Source organism: Bubalus kerabau, chromosome 15 (genome assembly GCF_029407905.1).
Source record: "Bubalus kerabau isolate K-KA32 ecotype Philippines breed swamp buffalo chromosome 15, PCC_UOA_SB_1v2, whole genome shotgun sequence".
Taxonomy (NCBI): domain Eukaryota; kingdom Metazoa; phylum Chordata; class Mammalia; order Artiodactyla; family Bovidae; genus Bubalus; species Bubalus kerabau.
Window position 1 is genome coordinate 45,687,652 of NC_073638.1, and position 20,514 is coordinate 45,708,165.

The 20,514-nt window shown below is 40.0% G+C and overlaps 1 protein-coding gene across 5 annotated transcripts in view; it reads right to left on the reverse strand.

Annotated features, from left to right (window-relative positions):
* Nucleotides 1–20,514, reverse strand: part of NLRP14 (NLR family pyrin domain containing 14) — a 43,756-nt gene that overhangs the window by 17,577 nt on the left and 5,665 nt on the right. For all 5 annotated transcript variants that reach the window (XM_055548784.1, XM_055548783.1, XM_055548780.1 and 2 more), the window contains exons 2-6: nucleotides 18,569–18,928; nucleotides 17,257–17,328; nucleotides 11,524–13,120; nucleotides 9,026–9,196; nucleotides 6,238–6,405 (exon numbers count right to left, since the gene is read on the reverse strand). In XM_055548784.1, coding sequence (XP_055404759.1) covers nucleotides 6,238–6,405; nucleotides 9,026–9,196; nucleotides 11,524–13,120; nucleotides 17,257–17,328; nucleotides 18,569–18,860 — 2,300 coding nt within the window. In that variant the 5' untranslated portion in view covers nucleotides 18,861–18,928. The remainder of the gene's footprint in view (nucleotides 1–6,237; nucleotides 6,406–9,025; nucleotides 9,197–11,523; nucleotides 13,121–17,256; nucleotides 17,329–18,568; nucleotides 18,929–20,514) is intronic.

The window sequence follows — 20,514 nt, forward strand, 5'->3', positions numbered from 1 at the left end:
TTCAGTTCAGTCGCTCAGTCGTGCCCAACTCTTTGCGACCCCATGAATTGCAGCACGCCAGGCCTCCCTGTCCATCACCAACTCCCGGAGTTCACTCAGACTCATGTCCATTGAGTCGGTGATGCCATCCAGCCATCTCATCCTCTGTCGTCCCCTCCTCCTCCTGCCCTCAATCCCTCCCAGCATCGGGGTCTTTTCCAATGAGTCAGCTCTTTGCATGAGGTGGCCAAAGTATTGGAGTTTCAGCTTCAGCATCAGTCCTTCCAATGAACACCCAGGACTGATCTCCTTCAGAATGGACTGGTTGGATCTCCATGCAGTCCAAGGGACTCTCAAGACTATCAGATGCTCTTAAAAAAGAGACACAGAGACAGTACATGCAAGAGAGTGAGCCCTGAAGTCATTTTAAAAAATTAAAGAAATCATTTCTGACAGGGAAAAAACAAAGGTTTCCAGCAGTTCAAAAGTTCAGTTCAGTTGCTCAGTTGCCCTGTTGTGACCGACTCTTTGCAAACCCCATGGACTAAAGCATGCCAGCCTTGCCTGTCCATCACCAACTCCTGGAGCTTGCTCAAACTCATGTCCATTGAGTCAGTGATGCCATCCAACCATCTGGTCCTCTGTCATCCCCTTCGCCTCCTGTCTTCAATCTTTCCCAGCATCAGGGTCGAAAGGAACAAAATGTAAAACTAATTTGAAAAAATTCTGAGAACACTAGTGAGAAAGTCTGGGAAGGTGCAGCAGAAGTGGCAGATTATTCTCAGACTTCTCTTTAGAAACCTAGATGTTAGAAAGTGATGTAGCTAAGTCAAAGTGTGCAGAAGAGAGTGGAGGCCTGAGACCCAGATATGCTGAATATCTATGAAGGCAATCCAAGGATATAAAGGAAGTCGGCATATGTATCATTCACACACGCTGCATGAAAACATTAGTTTAAAATTGTGTTAGCCAATGGTGCAATGAATCAAAATTAAGATTTTATACAGTGAGAAAGGTGAGTTTAAGAAAACAAAACCAAAAAACTAGCAGTACACACTGATTAAAAATTAAATTTATAGAATTAAGTCTAAATAATTGCTGCAATCATGTGTGTTGCCATGATAGAAAGTTTTAGAAGAGTTCGAAAGGTAGAATATCTAGCCCTTGTAATCCTAGATTAAATGAACATACTGGAAATTATATGACAGAGATATACTAAATGCATTGCTTTACATAGGGTATTTTAAATACTGTAATCCTGTTGAATTTGATCAAGCATACATATGAGCGGGAACCCTGAAGAGTAATAACTAATAATTACCAATTAAAAGCAGGCACTATAACTTGCTGGACATGAAACAAAATGTAGCTCATTTATGAATCAAGAAATAGAAGTGGTACTGAAACGTTAAAAAATGCTTCTGACTGGAGATATAAACAGTACATGCCCCAGTGTCCCATTAACCAGTCTCTTAATGTTGCCACTAAAATGAGGCCCTTGGCTGAAAACTTCCAAAGCCTCTTTAAAGTAGGCACATTGTAATTTTTATTCTTTTGTTGTTCTTATTGATTGCTGTCTGTGGCTCTTATGAGTTGTCATGGAACACTGGTCCATAAAATGGTCCTTAGAATCATAATCTATTTTGCTTTTATCTTTTCCATATTATAAGTTTAAGTTTCTCAATCTCTTTTCTTTGTGCCAGTTAATAGAATTTCAGCTATGGACCTCCTAATGCTTGATGAATGAAATATCAGCCTCATAAAAAGAAAATGATCCCTCTTTCCCTTGCATCTGCAAAGAAAAGCAGATGGTATCATAAATCAGAAAATATTTTCTAAGAATATTTTTGCTGTGTTTTATTGTTTTATCATAACAAGGGAATCTTATAAGGTACCTGAACCTTATAGATTGTTGCTATGTCTTGTGAGAACAACCATTAAGTGCTTTTAAGTCTGTAATTTTGATTGCCCTGTATAATAATGTATCTTTCTTTCAATACTCAAATTGTATTTTGGAATTCCTAAATGTTACAAATATTGAAAGAATTTTGTTAAATCAGAAAAAGATTTATTAGTACTCTCATCTCACATTACAATAATAAAAATATATAATTTTTTCTAGAGTTTGAAGGCCCTGTCTTATTATTATTAATATGTAATATCAATCACCAGTGACTCAATCAAAAGGGAAGGTGAGAGCTGAGGTTTGTGACTCCATGCTTAATCCCTAATCAATGAACCAGCAAAACAGAGAAGATGCACTAACTTACTTTTAGGTCTTTCTGGAGAACCAGTCTCTTAATGTTGCCACTAAAATGAGGCCCTTGGCTGAAAACTTCCATAGCCCCTTTAAAGTAAGCACATTATAATTTTTATTCTTTTGTTGTTCTTATTGATTGCTGTTTGTGGCTCTTATGAGTTGTCATGGGACACTAGTCCATAAAATGGTCCTTAGGCAATGGGACTGAGAGGAAGGAATCTATACTCCTAGAGTAAGTTATCTCAGTTCAAGAGATGGTCAGGGTAGAATTTTATCTGATGGAAGCTGCTACAGCTTCATTCATGAGTTGAGACCCAGTGGAGTTAAGCTCTCCTGTGCTACAGGATTATGGTAAGAAAACTGCCACTCAAAAGGCATCACCCAAGAAAGCCACCATTCCTCGGTGAGGACCACCTGCTGTCCTAGAGCATGAACTCTTGGGGAGCTCAGAACAGCTGTCTGAGTGTATTTTCCTTTTCTAAAAATGCATGTTGTTTAATTTGCAGGTTATTTCTTGTTGTTGCTGAGTGTGAGATGAGTTGTTTGATATGAACTAGAAATTGAGATACAGCAGAATGGAGTTGTTGCTAAAGCAGAATGGTTGTGGAAGTTGTCTGTTACCCACATAGGGGCTGAATGTACCACAGGTGCCAGGGAAATGATGCTCACAAGAGAAAGGGCCTTTACATTAGTGGGATAGGCTTCATGCGCCTGTTCTAAAGCAAGGTAAATCATGGGATAAGTTAATTTGGTCCAAAATTTGAGACTTAAAATGTCTATGGGACTTCTCCCGATTTTATGAAAGTGAGAAATAAAAATGCACACGTGGTTTTTTTCTATCACATAAGGTTTTCCATTTCTTTAACAATAAATCTAAATTAAAGAACTTAAATCTCTTACAGTTCTCTTATAGATCAAATTATTATGCTAATATTTAAAAGAATATAAATGTAAATCTGTGTGTATTATTTAAATGAGTTAAATAAATGACATCTTTATAAATTATAATTTTATAAATCTTGGAAACAGATAATATTATAAACATCATGATATCTGGGTCAAGCTTTGAGATATAAAACTGTTTTGCTAAATTCATAGTTACTAACAGTGATTATACTATCCTTAATGTCAAATATATTTTCTAAACCTACTCATTGATTTTGGAGGCTCAGAGTAATGTAACATTTTAAGAATTAGTAATGTGTGCTTATCTAAAGACATATACAGAAATTAAACTTCAAAGACAGAAAATAAATTACATTCTTATAATAATCTGTTACCATTTCTTGTTCCTATTACTCAAATTATATAGCAAAATCTTACAGTTCCCTTATAGATCAAATAATTCCCCCAAATCAATGAGTTGTCTTATATCCCATATTATTCACATTTTAAAAGTTAGGGCTTAAATGTTTAAATGATACTTCATTTAAGCCTTATTTGGGGTGATTATGAAGCTGTATAAATATACGTATGAAGGTTTATTAAAACTGATGAATGAAAGATTTTTGTAAGAGAGAAGAGAGAATTGGTAGTTTTCAAGTCTCTGCCTGCTGTATCACCTATGCAGATGGCAGAACTTCTAGTTTCAAAGTGTATACTCTGACTTTGCCAAAGTCTGTGCATGTTTATCATGACTCATTACGCTCTGAGCTCTTAAGGACTGTAAACAATTGTAATAAACTACAAGTTCCTCAAGCCTGGAAAAGTAAACATTTCTACTGGACCATATGCACTCTACCTATTAATATTATAAAGTATTCTATTCTACTTAATAATAGAGCCAAGACTGTGGATATTTGACATTCTCAAGTACCTTCTGCTTATATTTGGCAACTAGTCAGTTTCTTCTAGCAACCATTTTAGATGCTCCCTTTCTAGAATGTTAGTCCTCTAACTCAAAACCTTTGGGGAACTAAGGGGTGTTTTGCATTTATACCATTTTGGCATTCTTCAGGTGGCTGTTTGGTGGAACCAATGATTGCTCCCTCACCTTGCTTGTAACCACAAGAGCAGAGTATAGGCAAAGTAAGACAGGGTTCCGGGCACAATTAGGCAGTAAATGCATGTCCAAGATCTCCCCCTCCCATGTGTTCAACATATTTTAAGAGCTACCCTGTTATCACAATGTGGAAGAAGTTATTAAGACAGGGAGACAAGATCTTTCTCCTCTTGTGGGGAAAACCTTTGGTAAACATCCGAGTGAAATAGTCACATGAAAATTAGTGATTGTGTGTACCTTTGCAATATGTTTATTTGCAAGGGTTATATGAGTCTCTTTACAGTTTAAATTGTTTTAAAACACTATTTCTAAATTTGCTAAGTCCCTGTAGCAATTGGGGATCATATTTGGTGAAACAGACTGGCAAAGACCCACTAATTTATCAACACTTTTGCTGCCCACATCATCTACATTCAGCAGGGGGAGTAAAACATCAAAATGCAATTCTAAAATGTTAAGCTCAGCATGATCTATGCCTAAACTAGACAATCGTGGCCACTCAAGCTGTTTCTAACTCTCATAACAGGAGGCCTAAAGCAAACACAGAACTGGAGTTTTTCCTAGGAATATTTCATGATATGAAATGTTTATGAGACTGATTACTCCCCAGTGGCCACCCACACTGAGAAAACAGCCCTCCAGAATACAGTGATAGACAATATACAGAGCTCTGATGACTTCTGCCTCCAAACATTCTACGCACTGGTGCAACAGCCCTGTAATAGTTGACTCGGAGAAATGGTTTCCTATTTGAAAGTCTAATAATTGGGCCTACATCAGGGTTCATCAGTGGAATGCCTTATTCAAATCCCAACTGATGAAAGGAATCTTATCACGTCCTGCTGATCTGTCAAGTGCCAAGGCATTTTTCTTGGCTCCATGGCTCCCACTACAAGAAAACATCTTTCCCTCCATTTAACAACTCTTTGCTGCTAATATGTTTTATGCTTGGATAGAGGAGAAATTTCCTCAAAGTGACCTAAAATGTCCTTGTAGTTGGTAAAACCAATACCCTACCTAGGCTGGCCTGCTGACAACTGAACTCTACACATGGTCAAGAATTAACCAAAAACTTTGCAGATATCCTGTGAATTTCATCCCGTAAAAACTGGTAAGACTTTAAAAAATCCCAATGATATTTTTGCCTCTTGTCAAAAAGAAGGTCTTGTTTCAGATTTCACTTGTTTTTGTCCACATAGAGATTATAATTTGCTCCCCACAAATACAGCCTTACCTTGGCCCTTCATGTATCAAGATTCAGTCTTGCTCCCCTGAACTGAACCTAAGGATTTCAAAAACTTGTAAGGTAAAACTTAGTGTAATGATTTTTTGGTTTTCTTTTTTGGTTGTTTTTATTTTGTGAGAAGTTGATTTAAGTGCCTTTCCTTGGAAAATAAGATCTTTCTTGAAACCTGTTACACAATGTGGAGACCAAGTATGATTGCTAACCTTCTCACTTTTGTAAAGAAGGTCAGGCCTGTCAGTCGTGTGTGAAAGCTAGCAAGTATCTTGACAGCTGCTGCACTGATCTTCCTCAACTTTCTGACCTGCTCACTGTGTTGCAGTTATAAGGTAAGGGGGATTCATTATCCAAAATTAAGTTAAAAAATTTAGTCCACCATAGATAGCATTGTACACCCCACCCACTGTTGGTACATTCTTTTCTGTGAGAGTTCAAAGATACAGTGAGTATGCCTGCATTTAAATATGAAAAACTTACAAATTTTGGGTCTGCTCCCATTTTTTCCCCCAGACTTAGAAGATGGAGACACACAGAACTATACAATGGAGTTCTTCAGTGGGGGAAGTGGAAGGAGTTGTAGGTCCCGTAGGGAGGAAAGAAGCCTGAATCTATTAATCCCTGCTATTTCATATCAGGAAAGTAAATTTAAGTTAGCCCAAAGAATAGCAAGTCCAGGCTGTAAGAGTCTATTTGGACAGACAAAAGTCTCAATTATAAACACACACACACACACACACACAACTCATGACTTACCTTAGATTCTGTAGTTTACAGTCTGGGTGTTTCAAGGCTTCACATAATGACTTCACTCCATCATCCCCTATATCACTCCCTTTCAGGTCAAGATGTATCAGATTCTGATTGTGAGTCAAAGAACCAGAGATACCCTGACAAATGTCAGGGAAAGAAGTAAATCTCAACCTTCAGAAGAAAAAATACACAGGAGAGATTACATCATCATCTCTGTCCCTGATTACAACATCCTTTTCTTTTCAAGCCCAGCTCTTAGACACTGTCTAACTATTTCTGCCATCTCTTATTTGACCCTAGGTTTCTCATATTCCAGGTCAAGATCATATACTCAGGATTCAGCATGCTGCCTAGGAAAAAGACTGGGTTATGACTTAGATGTCCATTATATCCTGACAACCAATAATCTCAATTTTTTTTTCAACCTTGAAGGATAAGAAGGTGTAACATAAGGAAAGCAGAAGAGGGTTTTTTTTGTTGTTTTTTTTTTTTTTTTAACTCTTTAGTCTTAGGAATGATGACCAAATATTATTGGGGCTATTCAAAATACTGCATTACAACATTAATTCACAACATTAATCCTTTAAATAAGCCAATGTGAGTTCACAGTTAATATCAACTATTTGATATGCATAATTAGCAAAACACATTTTTTCAAAATATTTCCTGTCATCTCATGGGCTTTGTTAGGTGTAGAGAGAGAGACAATGGAAAGCAAAATATGAAGTAAGTTAAATCAGCCAATTTTTAAGTTTCCATCTCCTAACTTTGTCAGAGACTTAAGACTGGGTCCTCCAGTGCCACTGCTGGCCCCAAATGCCCAGTATAGTCATACTTCTAACCGTTCAGAAACCTGTGATATCATCTCCCTTCACTTTAGCAGATCACTCACCCTTCACCCTCACCCCGCATCCAGCCAAGCACACCAAAAGAATAAAGCTTTATACCCATTTAGAGTGCTAGGTATCATCATATAGTAAAGGTCCCTAATGCAGTCACTAAACGTAAGTTGAAAGTACAATCCCCTTGTCAGGGAAAAGGGATTTGAGTAAGTAAGGTGACACTAAGGTGAGAAAGACTGAGAGCCATCTTTATGGTGTTATCCCCCATAAGAGACTCTTGCATTCTAAAAGAGGGAGCCATTTAACCCCAGAGAAGACACTGCATGCTGCGTTGCCTCAGTTGTGTCTAACTCTTTGCTACCCCTTGGACTGTAGTCCAGCAGGCTCCTCTGTCCATGGGATTCTCCAGGCAAGAATATTGGAATGGGTGGCCATGCCCTCCTCCAGGGGATCTTCCCGACCCAGGGATCAAACCCATGTCTCTTATGTCTCCTGCATTGGTAGGCAGGTTCTTTACCACTGGCGCCACCTGGGACGCCCCAGTATTAGCTGTTGTTGAGATCTGAGTTGGTGGCACCCAGTGAAGGGTCACTGTGGGGGAGACGAAGGCGGGTAAGTGAAAAGGACTTGACTACTTCATCATCACATATGGGCAAATGTCAACATTTATAAATATATGCACGACCAGACTTCATCTACTTGAAATTCTAAGGGAAATATTTAAAGGGAAGCCTGTTTCCCCCCAAAAAAAAAACAACATTCATCTCCAGTGCTAATGGAAGCAACAAGTCTCAATTATTTGTTCAGCATTCACTACATATTACTGAGCACCAATCAGGCATTGGGCACATTGATGGGCATTGAATACAGAGAAAAATAGGATCGGTTCCAGCTCCTGGTGGAGCCAACAGACAAGAGAGAGAGATGTGAACAAGCAAATGTAAAAAAGTGGTAGGGTATCTAAAATAAAATGAAGATATAAAAATTTTGAAAAGGAAATAGCAAATGTTGGCAAGGATGAGGAGCAGCTGGAATGTATATACGATGCAGGCAAGATTATAAAATGGTAAAACCACTTTGAAGAACTGGTTGGGAATTTTTTAAAAAGTTAAATATACATCTATGAGCTAACAGTTCCATCCTTAGGTATTAGCCCAAGAGATAAGAACATGTCATAAAAAAGGTTGGTACAAAATATTCATAGAAGTCTTATTCATAACAGCCATAAACTGGAAATAATCCAGAGATCCATTAACAAGAAAATGAGTAAGCAAGTTGTAGTGTATCATTACAAGGGAATGCTAATCAGTAATTAAAAGAAACAATGATTGAAACATGCAATAACATGAATTTCAAAAAACCTTTTGTTGAGCAAAATAAGATGAACACATAAATCAATCTAAATGAGTTCCAAGAACAGACAAAGCTAATGCATAGTCATAGAGGTCAGAAAGTGGTTGCCTTTAGGCCAGGACAGAGTGAGAGAAGTAAATAGAGAAAAGATCACATGGAAACTTTACCAGGGGAGGGAATTACTCTCTATCTTGTTTTAGGTATTAGTTACAAAGGTGTATGCAACTGTCAAACCTAATGAACTGAACACTTAACATCTGTGCATTGTATTGAATAGGGAAAAAACAGAACTTATCTTTGAAAATGCTTTGTTGACCTGAGTAGAATGCCTTAGTTCTATGTTCCTTTTTATCTAGACAATTCCTAATCAAGCCTCAAACACCAGGTCAACCACTTCTACGCTCTGTGCAGTTTTCCCCAGAAAAAGTTACTTATGCTCCCACAAATCCAGACGTTCCCATAGCTGGTGTTCTTAAGAGTATGTTATGCAGTAGATTTTAATTTCTGTTTACTACTAGTTCCCCCTAACGGGTAGGAGTGGGAGGCGGGATAAAGAAAGAAAGTAGAAGAACTCCATGTTCTCATGCCAGACTTACCGTAGTTTTTGTAGTTTACAGTTTGGGTGCCTTAGCTCTTGATTAAAAATCTTCATTGCTAATTCATCAAGGTTGCTGTGACACAAGATCACTTCTCTCAAGTGTTCGTTTGTATGAAGCACAGAACAGAGGTCTTGCCACCAATGAAAAATGTGACTGCCAGACCTTTGCCTAAAGGATTAGAAAAAGAAAAGACCAACAAATCTGTTTCAGCTCAGGCAACTCTTAGAAGATGGTACTGAGTGAAAACAAGTGTCCTTTGCTACTCAGTTAGAAGTAACTCAAAAGAGTGGTTGGAATTTGGAGTCTATATACCTCAATTACTAGAGGAAAGGCAGAGGGAGAAAGGGCACTTATAGGAAAACAAATGGCTTTTTGGTAAGGTAAACGGGCCCCTTGGAGGAGAGCCTGAAGATATGATGGTGATAATAATGTCTGAGTGTGGTGCCAACTGCTGCCTTCACAAAGACAAGATTAGAGTTACTCTGGGGAGGGGATTTATGACAGCTAATTTAAAAAGCTGAGATCTTTTGGAAGGCTCCGCTTTTAGGCAAATAAGGAATTTTGGGAACTCAGATGCCTTTAATTCAAAATAATTCTTATGTAAAAAACTACGTAGTTTGAAATGGCAATATAGTGATCCACTTCACTACTCAATAAATATTGGTTCCCCCGTGCCTTGCTTAAATTGGGATGAATGACATTGCAGAGGGGTGGTCTCTACATCACTCAGGGTCTTAAATTTGAGAAAACTTAAATTTGAGATTGAGGTGGTAAATCATTCATTCAGACATTCAAGGGCTTACTGCATACTATGTATAAAATGGTGAACAAGAGATCCCGCTCTTGTGAGGTTTACAATGTAGTTATGTCATAAAATAGGCTGAGGTCACCTATAATGTCTCCTTTAAAAAAACACAGGATTCTCGGTCTCTTATTTTCACAACAATGGCAACTCTAGTATCAGATAACACTATAACATAGATGAGGGGAAAGTAGCACAAAGACTAGCAATACAGGTGCTAGAATTCCTTCCTAATACTTATTATTAGGCATAAAATACATTCTAATGTTCTGGGTTCAATCATGTCTTCTATAAGTAGAACTATGAAGTCAGAATTAAGAAAACTGACTGCAGGTGATTACTCACAACTCCCTAAGGACAGGAAAGGTCATAGCATCCCAGCCTACAATTCCTACTTCCACAGTTCCAAGACAAATGAATGCATGTTCTTATAAGAGGAATACATTTGTATGTAATGGCAATGAGAAAACTTGGGTAAAGTTGGAAAACCAAATACCTATAATCAGATGTGTAACCTCAATCAAGTTATGTTCCTTCTTGGTACCTCAGTTTTTTATAAGTAAAATGGAAATAACAGCACCTATGTAGGATTATTGGAGACTAAATGAGCTGGTACTTAGAGGGATACTGGGTATGTGTTAAGCAAATGTTAGCTATTATTTGATCTGTGCTTTAATCAATAACTGATAACTGTAACTTTCTGGGTGAACTTCTCTGAATCTCAGTTTTATAATCTTAAAAATAAATTGAGATATGGTTTTGACCAGCATTAGCTTGGATAACATGTTAAATATTCTGTGATTATATAGCTGTGTGCCACATGAAGTGAAGTCGCTCAGTCTGTCCGACTCTTTGTGACCCCATGGACTGTAGCCTACCAGGATTCTCCGTCCATGGGATTTCCCAGGCAAGAATACTGGAGCGGGTTGCCATTCCCTTCTCCAGGGGATCTTCCCGACCCAGGGATCGAACCCAGGTCTCCTGCAATGCAAGCAGACGCGTTACCCTCTGAGCCACCAGGGAAGCCCCAAGCCCTTAATCAATTAAATCTGGAACTGATACCATAGTTCAAGAGAGTTAGAAAAAGTAACTTGAGAAAGGAGAGAGGGTAAAATATTATGCATAAAATGCTGAAGGTGCATTTAGTCTTTCAAAACACTCCTTCAGCACCTACTATTTCTTATCTCACTATTTATGGTGATAAAGGGCTAAATCTTTCATGCAAAGGCCAAACTATATCAGGGTAATAGGGAAGGTGAGTGAGGTCAGTAAAGTGAAACAGCCCAGACAAATGAGCTATGTACTCTGGGTTCAGCAAGAAATTCCTGGTCTCTGTTTTTTTAAAAAGAATATATTATAGTGGACGGAAGTTAGCACTGTGCTGCCTCCCTCCTTGAGAACTGAAACACTCATTCCCTAGTTGCTGGAAGCTCTCAGCCAAGTGCTTCTCTGGGGATTGCCCTCAGGCCAAGACAGCAACTGCAGGCACATTTTTGCCCATTCCTCACCAGTAGCTGTGACTGGTCAATAGGGGGTTTCAGTGCCTGGCCTCCTTGTCTCAAGGTGGGACAATTCTGAAAGGTTATCCTGGCTCTGGGACCTCAGTTAAACAACTCCTCCCCTCCCTCTGACAACATCTACGTCCTTCATTCCCTTGCAGGGCACTTCCAGGGAAATGACCTAACCCACTTACCAAGTTTCAGGTGGGAAGCTTGAGTTTAACATCTTCTTCTCAAACACCCCAGTTACCATCAGATTCATGGTCCGTAAACACTGGCAGTGCTTCAGGCAGAATGAAGACAAAAGCAAATGGATTTCCTCACAAATATTAATGACAACCTTTTGGAAATACCTCATTGCCTGGCTTACAAATACTTCATCTTGAGTCTCATACAAGTGGAAAAACAACTCCAGAAAAACCAGGTGTGATGGAAGCTGTTCACTGCTACCCAGTGTTTCCATCCACTGAAGTATTGTCCATTTCACCTCCAGTGACATTGTACAGTTAAAAGTTTCCTCCAGTTGTTTCATTCGATCTTCATTCAAAAGGCCAAACAAAAAGCATTTCATCTGTAACAAATGGGGGTCTTTATAACTGCTGCTTTCAAGCACCAGCTCCAAATTTTCAAAAGACTGAAGGGAATCGTCCCTGTTGTCCCAATTGCCTTCCAACACATAGAACATTGCTGCAAAAAACTCCTGAATGTGTAGGTGGGTGAACACATAGCAGTTTTCATACTCTGTGTCCTTTTGAAGAATATTTGTGTCTAGGAAAATTGACACATCAGATTTCACTAACCCATGTCTTCTGAGATTTTCCTTGTAAAATACATATGTCATAGTCCATACTCCTCTGGCAGCCAAGTGGCACAGGCTCCTCAGTTGGGTTTGGCTGGGTAGACCAGGAAAGCTTCTATCTACTTGTGTCAACAAGCTAGAGATACAGCAGGCAAACAGAGAAGTGGCTGTCTTGCAAGTCAGCGTGATATCACCACCCTTTTCCATTTGCTGCTCCAGACAATTACAAACGACCCAGCACACTGCGGGGACTTTGCACATGTTAAAAAGCATCACATTGTTTCTTAGGGAACTGAACACTTGCAGGGCCCAACTCTGGTCTTCAAAAAACTGGTAAATATATTCCTGTCTTGCATCCTCAGACATACCTAGTAACTGAATAGAATGCTGATTCTTCAACAAAGGCTTTAGTTTCCTCCAAGCTGTGAGTTTTGTCGTCACCAACAAGGACGACTCAGGGAGCATCACTTTTCTCAGCAAACTACTCATGAGGAAGGACACAGGATGTACCTGGGTCCAGTCTGCGCACAGCACAAACTCAGGCTCCTCAAAGGCAAAGTTCAGTTCATCAAAACTATCAATAATAAAAAGGAGACGACTTGGCTGGGACATAATCCTTTCAATGGGACCTTCTGTGCTGGGCCAGTCCTTTGACAGCAACTGAACAAAGCTTCTCTCTCTCAACTGGTTGATTTCTCTTGCATTGAGATAAAAAACATGGGTAAATTTCTGCTGGTAGAGGTTGCCCTGCGCCCAGTCTAACATCATCATTCTCACCAACGTTGTTTTGCCTATTCCAGCAGCCCCTTGAAGGACCACCGTCTGCGGCTGCTCTTCGGTTCCAACTTCTTCACCAAACAAACGTTCCAACAGTTCTCGGCCTTCCTGAGCAATTTCATGACAGAAATCTTCAGATTTCCCAAGCAAATGGTTCTTATCTAACATGATGCGAAATTTTTCCCTTATTTGAATTCTGTATTCTGCTCCATCACCTAAGTCAGTTAGAAGGGAGATTGAAAAAAAAAAAATACACATGATCAAAATTAATTCTATGATTTGCAATGTTAAGAATATTGGACATACAATAGGAGTGATACAGGCTGAAATCAAAGCACAGCTGGTTTAGATGAGAAAAGAATGTAAATAAAACAAAAATATTTCTGTGGGTTTAAAACTCACATTATAAATTGTGGAAAAAAATAATTGACAGTGCAGAAATTTATGATGGAAAATAAAAATTAAATTCATTCCAGAAGTATTTTTTCTTCTTTGTACTTCTATAGAGGAAAAAAAAAGTGGTATGTATGGAAAATAGAGCCATTCTCCAGATAAAAAGAGAACATAGGCAACAATTAACAACAGCCAGACAGGATGTGAAGACAGATCTGAACTATAGATCAAAGTAATCTGCTTTATACAGATAAAACATTAATGGGCATGAACAGTTGCAAGCATGTTTCTCAAGGAGCAAGAGGGTTGAGCCCCACACTGAGCTTCTCAGCCCTGGGGTCCTGCCCTAGGAAGATGAGCCCATGGAACAGCAGGGCTTACTTTCAGGAGAGCCTGGAAGGCTGTGAGAAACACAGACTCTGCTCTTAAAGGGCACACACAAAATCTCACATGTTGAGATCCAGAGTAGAAGCAGTAGTATGAAAGGAACTTGAGTAAGTAGCTGATCTTGGAGAGCCTCCCAGGGAGGCAGAAGGTACCTGAGACTTACCCTCACAACACTGACAGCAGCCACTTTGGGAGTTGATTTTACCAGGAAAACATGGGCGCTGGCAAGAGCCATTTTGGAATCCTTCCCCTAGTTCATTAGCACCAGGACCCAGCCATGTCCCCCAGCTAGTCAGCACTAGTCCCTGGGGCCCTACCTACCAGCAGGGAAACACCAGCTCTAAGATATCTCAGGCTCCTCAGTCAGCTTCCCCGGAATCCAGCCCCAACCACCCGTGGGCCAGCAATGGCCCTGGAACCTGGTCTCATCTACCACCTGTAGGACCCAGGCCAGAGCCAAACCTGGATCTGCCCATCAGTGGGTCAGCACCAGCCCTGGAACCCCCACCCAGAGCTCCACAGCTGGTCACATTGGGATCTGGCTCCACCCAACAGCAGACCAGCTAGTCCTGGCAGCCCTGTACTCCCAAAGCCAGGCACTTGTGATCTGGCCCTACCCACCACCAGGTCATCCCAGACTCTGTAACCAGTCACAAGATGCCCCAACCCCACCCAATGGCAGGTCAACATCAGCTCTGGCAAACCTGGGCTTCAAGCCAGCCACAACCCAGCCCCCCTCAGCAGTGCGACAGCACCAGGACAAGGACTCCCCAGGCCATGCAGCCAGCTCCTCTGAGATCAGTTCCACCAGCAGCCAGTAGCCTCTGCATGAGGCAGGGCCTAGCAACCAACTGGACCAGGGGCCAGCCATGCCTACCAGTGCGTCCACAGTAGCCAGCCCTGCCACAACAGAAGGGCCCATGGGGCCTGCACAGGGGCCACCCCCAGACCACATGGCTCTGCTGACCAGGGGGAAGTGTGCTGCTGGGCCTCGTAGGACAGACCTACCTAATATAGAAACAGACACAAACACGAGGAGGCTAGACAATATGCTACTAAACAGCCAATGGATCACTGAAGAAATCAAAGAGGAAATCAAAAAATACCCAGAGATAAATGAAAATGAAACCACAATGATCCAAATCCTACAGGATCCAGCAAAAGCAGTTCTAAGAAGGAAACTGATAGCAAAGAAATCTTACCTCAGGAAACAAGAAAAACCACAAATAAACAACCTAACACCTAAAACTAGAGAAAGAAGAACAAACAAACCTAAAAATAGAAGAAGGAAATAAATTATAAAGATTAGAGCAGAAATAAATGAAACAGAGATAAAGAAAACTATAGCAAAGATCCATGAAACTAAAAGCTGGTTCTTTGAAAAGATACACAAAATTGATAAACATTTAGACAGACTCACCAAGAAAAAAAGGGAGCAGGCTCAAATCAATAAAATTAGAAATGAAAAAGAAGAAATTACATGGGACACCACGGAAATAGAAAGGGTAAGAAGAGACTACCACAAGAAACTATATACCAATAAAATGGACAACCAGGAAGAAATGGACAAATTCTTAGAAAGATACAATCTCCCAAGATTGAACTAGGAATAAATAAAAAATATGAACAGACCAATCACAAGTACTGAAATTGAAACTGTGGGTCATAACAAAGGTCTAGGACCATGGCTTCACAGGTAACTTCTATCAAACATTTAGAGAAGACTTAAAATCTACCCTTCTGAAACAATTCCAAAAAATTTCAGAGGAAGTAATACTTCCAAACTTATTCTATGAGGCCACCATAACCTTGATACCAAAATCCGACAAAGATCCCACAGAAAATTACAGGCCAATATCATCGTTGAACATAGACGTAAAAACCCTCAACAAAACACTAGCAATCCAAATTCAACACATTAAAAGGATCATACACCATGATCAAGTGGGATTTATCCCCAACAAGAGTTCAGTATCTGCAAATCAGTAAGTGTGAGACTGCATTAACAAATAACAAAAATCCTACAATTATTTAAATAGATGCCAAAAAAGCTTCTGACAAAATTCATATCCATTTAGGATAAAAACTCTCCAGAAAGTGAAGATGACCAGATCACCCAAGGCAACCTACAGATTCAATGCAATCCCAATCTGAATACTAATGGGATTCCTTCCTCCATACATTCTCTCAGAACATGGTATATTTTTCATTCACAGCACATATCTCAAGCTGGAATTACTTTAATTTTTTTTAAGTATATCATTCTTTTCTTTGTTCTACTAAGGCCTTCAGTACAAACATCTAACAAAGTTCAGATCCCACTAAATTATCCTTATTTCTCCCTCAGGAGAAGGTATGGTATTAGAAGTCAGATACTCCTTTTTATGGTATAACATCTCAGACATTGCTGCACTTTATAAAAATCAGGGAAAACAATAAATAAATAAATAAATAATAAAAAAATAAAAATCAGGGTTACAAGGATAATCTACTTTCTTTGTAATACTTTCTCTATCTTCCAAATTTTACAAAATAAATTTCTATGGAGGTAGAATCTTGGTTTCCTAAATTTACAGCTCCTTATATTGTATCAGAAATCACAGCACAAGCAGGAACTTATCTTCAGAATCATTTAATACAATAGGAAATTTTTATTTATTAGTTCTTGGAACAAAGTAGGCTCTCAATTGTTTCTTGAATGAAATAATGTAGCCCATTAAAAAGCAGCATAGCTGAGTTAAGAACAAAGGCTTCTCATATGGTCCCATTTTCTGTGTATTATATTTCAATTTATAGAAACTGGGATTCAGCTAATATAGAATTCAAAACAAAGCAGGGCGACTGGAAATGGTATTGAATTAGGACTAAGAAAACCTGGTCTTAGAAATTACATTTTATGCAGATTAGTTGGTCACCATCCTGGAACTCAATTACAGTATCATTTTGAACAGAAGAGATGCAACAAGCCAAATTGTCCCTGCCAACTCTTACGAACTCTTATGAACTCTTCAGTCCATAAAACAAGATATCAAGATACCTTTGTTCATCAGACTATCAATTGTGACAGGGTCATTTCTAAAGACTCTGAATTAACATGGTCCTGTGTCTGATTTTGTCCAGAGAGCTGGTTTTGTCAATTCTTTCTGAATGATAATCACTGCTGCTGCTGCTTAGTCGTGTCAGTCGTGTCCGACTCTGTGCGACCCCATAGACGGCAGCCCACCAGGCTCCCCCGTCCCTGGGATTCTCCAGGCAAGAACACTGGAGTGGGTTGCCATTTCCTTCTCCAATGCATGAAAGTGAAAAGTGAAAGTGAAGTCACTCAGTCGTGTCCGACTCTTAGCGACCCCATGGATGGACTGCAGCCTTCCAGGCTCCCCTGTCCATGGGATTTTCCAGGCAAGAGTACTGAATTGGGGTGCCATTGCCTTCTCCATGATAATCACTGAGCAGGTAGTATATCGTAAGAAATTAGCAAGAGTTGAACAAAAGTCCCCTGAGAGATAATCTTCCCCCATTATGCTTCAAAAGCTCAAACCTCCCAGATCTGACAAAAAGCCCACCTACTCACCCAGCATTGCTTCCTGATCACCCTGTACCTCTCTGGCCTCGGTGTCCTCTGTTCTCATGGCCCGGGCAGTCCCTGCAACCGATTCCAAAAGGAACATGAGATTTACCAAAAACAAGAATTTGCTGACAGCCACACAGGGGCCAGAATTTTCCTCAGTTGTCCAATTCTATGATCATCTGGATTTAAGAAACTAGAGCCAACAGAGCCCCAGACTCCACCAGCTTAGCTGACGGAAAAGTGATGTGGTGTGAACACTGAAGCAGGACACTTCTCGCCATGCCTCCCACCCTGTAACTCTAAGGCAAGTGGTCTAGTCTAAGCCTGTTTCCTTGTCTGTACTGACCTCATAGGGATGTGGTGAGGCTCAAAAGAAATAATGGATATACATTTTGGAGCTGTAAAGCCTTAAATGTGAGTAAGGAATTTTAGATGTCTACGGTATTTCACACCTAGGAATGACAAAAAATAGTTTTTATGTCCCTTAATATTTTTTTTTGCCCATTCCTCATATTTCAGCAAAGATTTAAGGTCATATTTGAGCATTCTTAAAATTTAGGCCAGCCTAATTAATTTATTTGGAGAAGGTAATGGCAACCCACTCCAGTACTCTTGCCTGGAAAATCCCATGGATGGAGGAGCCTGGTAGACTGCAGTCCATGGGGTCGCTAGGAGCCGGACACGACTGAGTGATTTCACTTTCACTTTTCATTTTCATACATTGGAGAACCCACTCCAGTGTTCTTGCCTGGAGAATCCCAGGGACAGGGGAGCCTGGTGGGCTGCTGTCTATGGGGTCGCACCGAGTCAGACACGACTGAAGCGACTTCGCAGCAGCAGCAATTACTTTATTTGTAGTTTAGGCAAAGGAACACTAGATGGGGCAATTCTTTCTAATCACTCTGTTCTTTTAATCATTTTAATCGGTACCAGATGGATGAATTACTGCGAATTAAGGAGCCATACTCTGGAGAAGGGCATGGCAACCCACTCCAGAATTCTTGCCTGGAGAACCCCATGGACAGAGGAGCATGGCAGGCTACAGTCCATGGGGTTGCACAGAGTCGGACACGACTGAAGCGACTTAGCACAGCATATCCTAAGGAGCCATACTGAACAACAGTACTCAAAACTCTTCAGCCTTTTAGTGCTCCTCAAATGATCTAACAAACTCCCATTATATACCTGACCACCATGGAACTTGTGTACCAGAGAATGGCCTGGACTTCATTCCCAAGTCCCTTTCACAGAATCAATGGGCTCCAGGAAGCACCCCCTTCTCCCCACCCCCAGGTATGTCTCCAACATCACTCACAGTTGATCTCTGCTTTTGCTCTCTCACACAGATCCTTCAGGTTCATCTTGCCAAAGATACTGAGAGCCACCTTCCAGGCTTGCTCTCCTGGATAATACTTGCTCATCAAGTCAGCCAAATCCTTCCGCTTGGCCTTCTTCACTTCAGACCAGGGAATCCTGCAGGACCTGGGTTCCAGGGTCTCATTCTTTAGAAGTGACTTGAATCTAATTAATTCCTCTTTGTTTAGCTCCTCCAAATACAATAGCAGCCCAAAATCAGAAAAGAAGGAGGAAGACAACAAATGCGTCATCTTGTCTATGGATTAATATTCAAGCTTCAGTGGGGAAGATAATCCAAAGAACATGGGATAACTGGGACCTGTGGAAAAGTAAGATTAGAGAATGAAATACCTCTAAAAACACAGACTAATACAACAAACTTATTGAAGCCCAGTGTTTCAGGCTCAGTACTAACCTCCTGTCCACTGTAATATATTTTCTATCATAAAAGCATTTCTCTAATTATGTTTCTTCCACCTTCCCCAGAGTTTCTCCCAGCCCCATGCTTTTGAGCTGTAAGAAATCAAGGAAGGCAATCCATCTCTCATTACTCTTCTGCAAAGCGAGGACATCAGAACCAATCTCAGAGGACTATGGTCTGGATTAAATGAGGTAGAGTTCATGTATCACCTGGCTCAGAACAGGCTCCTACTAAGTACTGGCAAATTTCTTCATTCACTCTCTCCCCTACCAACACCCAACATACATCTCAAACTATAAAATGTTATTATTGTACCTCCACCATTACTCTTAAAGCATGACATGCAATTGGCATATGTCACCTTTTTCCTAGTCTGGTCATGTTAACTCTAGTCATAAATCCATACCAGCTCCTGATGATCTGTGTTCCTGAGCTCACAAGCTCCTTTCACATCTATTCAATACCAAAATTATTATAGATGAATTCAAAGGTAAAGCCCTTCCAAAAGAGCATTCTCACCCATCCCTGACCTCGACTCTCATGACCTCATTCCACTCCAGCACTTCACTCCAATGTTCTCACTCAGACTTTATCATCAACAACTACTCAAACTCTGTAGAATCTTTTAAATTCTTAAACTAATACTTTCTAGTTAACTGAACAGTTTCATCCCCTCACTCCCATGACAGTTCTTCAGATGCTATTAAATCTTAGTCTTCTGAGCCCTGTGTTTTCCTTATTTATCAGCCATCTTAAGAGCCTTATTCAATTTCTCATTTAGCACAGGAACTCCAGTTAATCATTTAAATCTTAAGTTCAAGTTCCCCATTACCTCTTCAGTGATTTGCCTAAAGAGACAGAGCTAGTAAGTGATACACCTGGAACTCATCCTAGATCTTTCTTCAAGCCCTCCTCTCCTTTCCAGCCTTTCATAGGCCACCTGCTACTCTTGCCAGTGGAACTGGAAAAGATGAACAGGGGAAGAAAAAAATGTACAGAGGGAAATTTTACTTCTTAAACAGAAGGTGAATTATCTCAAAATTACAAGGTAAATTAGGACTTTCTCATATAGTAATTGGTGAGTTATCAGCTGTTTCAGGATTGTTTTTGTTTGCTTTAATGGCACTGTAGAAATATTCTACATTATCGATAGAATCCAACCAAAACAGGTTCTACAATAATTTTTTAAAAGCAGCAAAAAGGAGTCAATTTGAGGAAACTTCAAAGGAACATTACAATTTCTCCAGAACATACAAAATATGGTAGGTGAGGGAAAATGCGATATAGAATACCACACCCTCAACTTCCTGCCCAGAAAGGTACAGTTATCACTGCAGGGGGGCTTATCTCTTCCTTCTTTTCCTGTAACAAAAGATGTGAGCGCTAGCTCCTTTTCTACAGCTCATTCCTTCACCTGTGATCTGAATCTTATCAGCATCAGGAATTAGGGGACTTAGTCCATCAAAAATTCTCTTCCTTTCTTG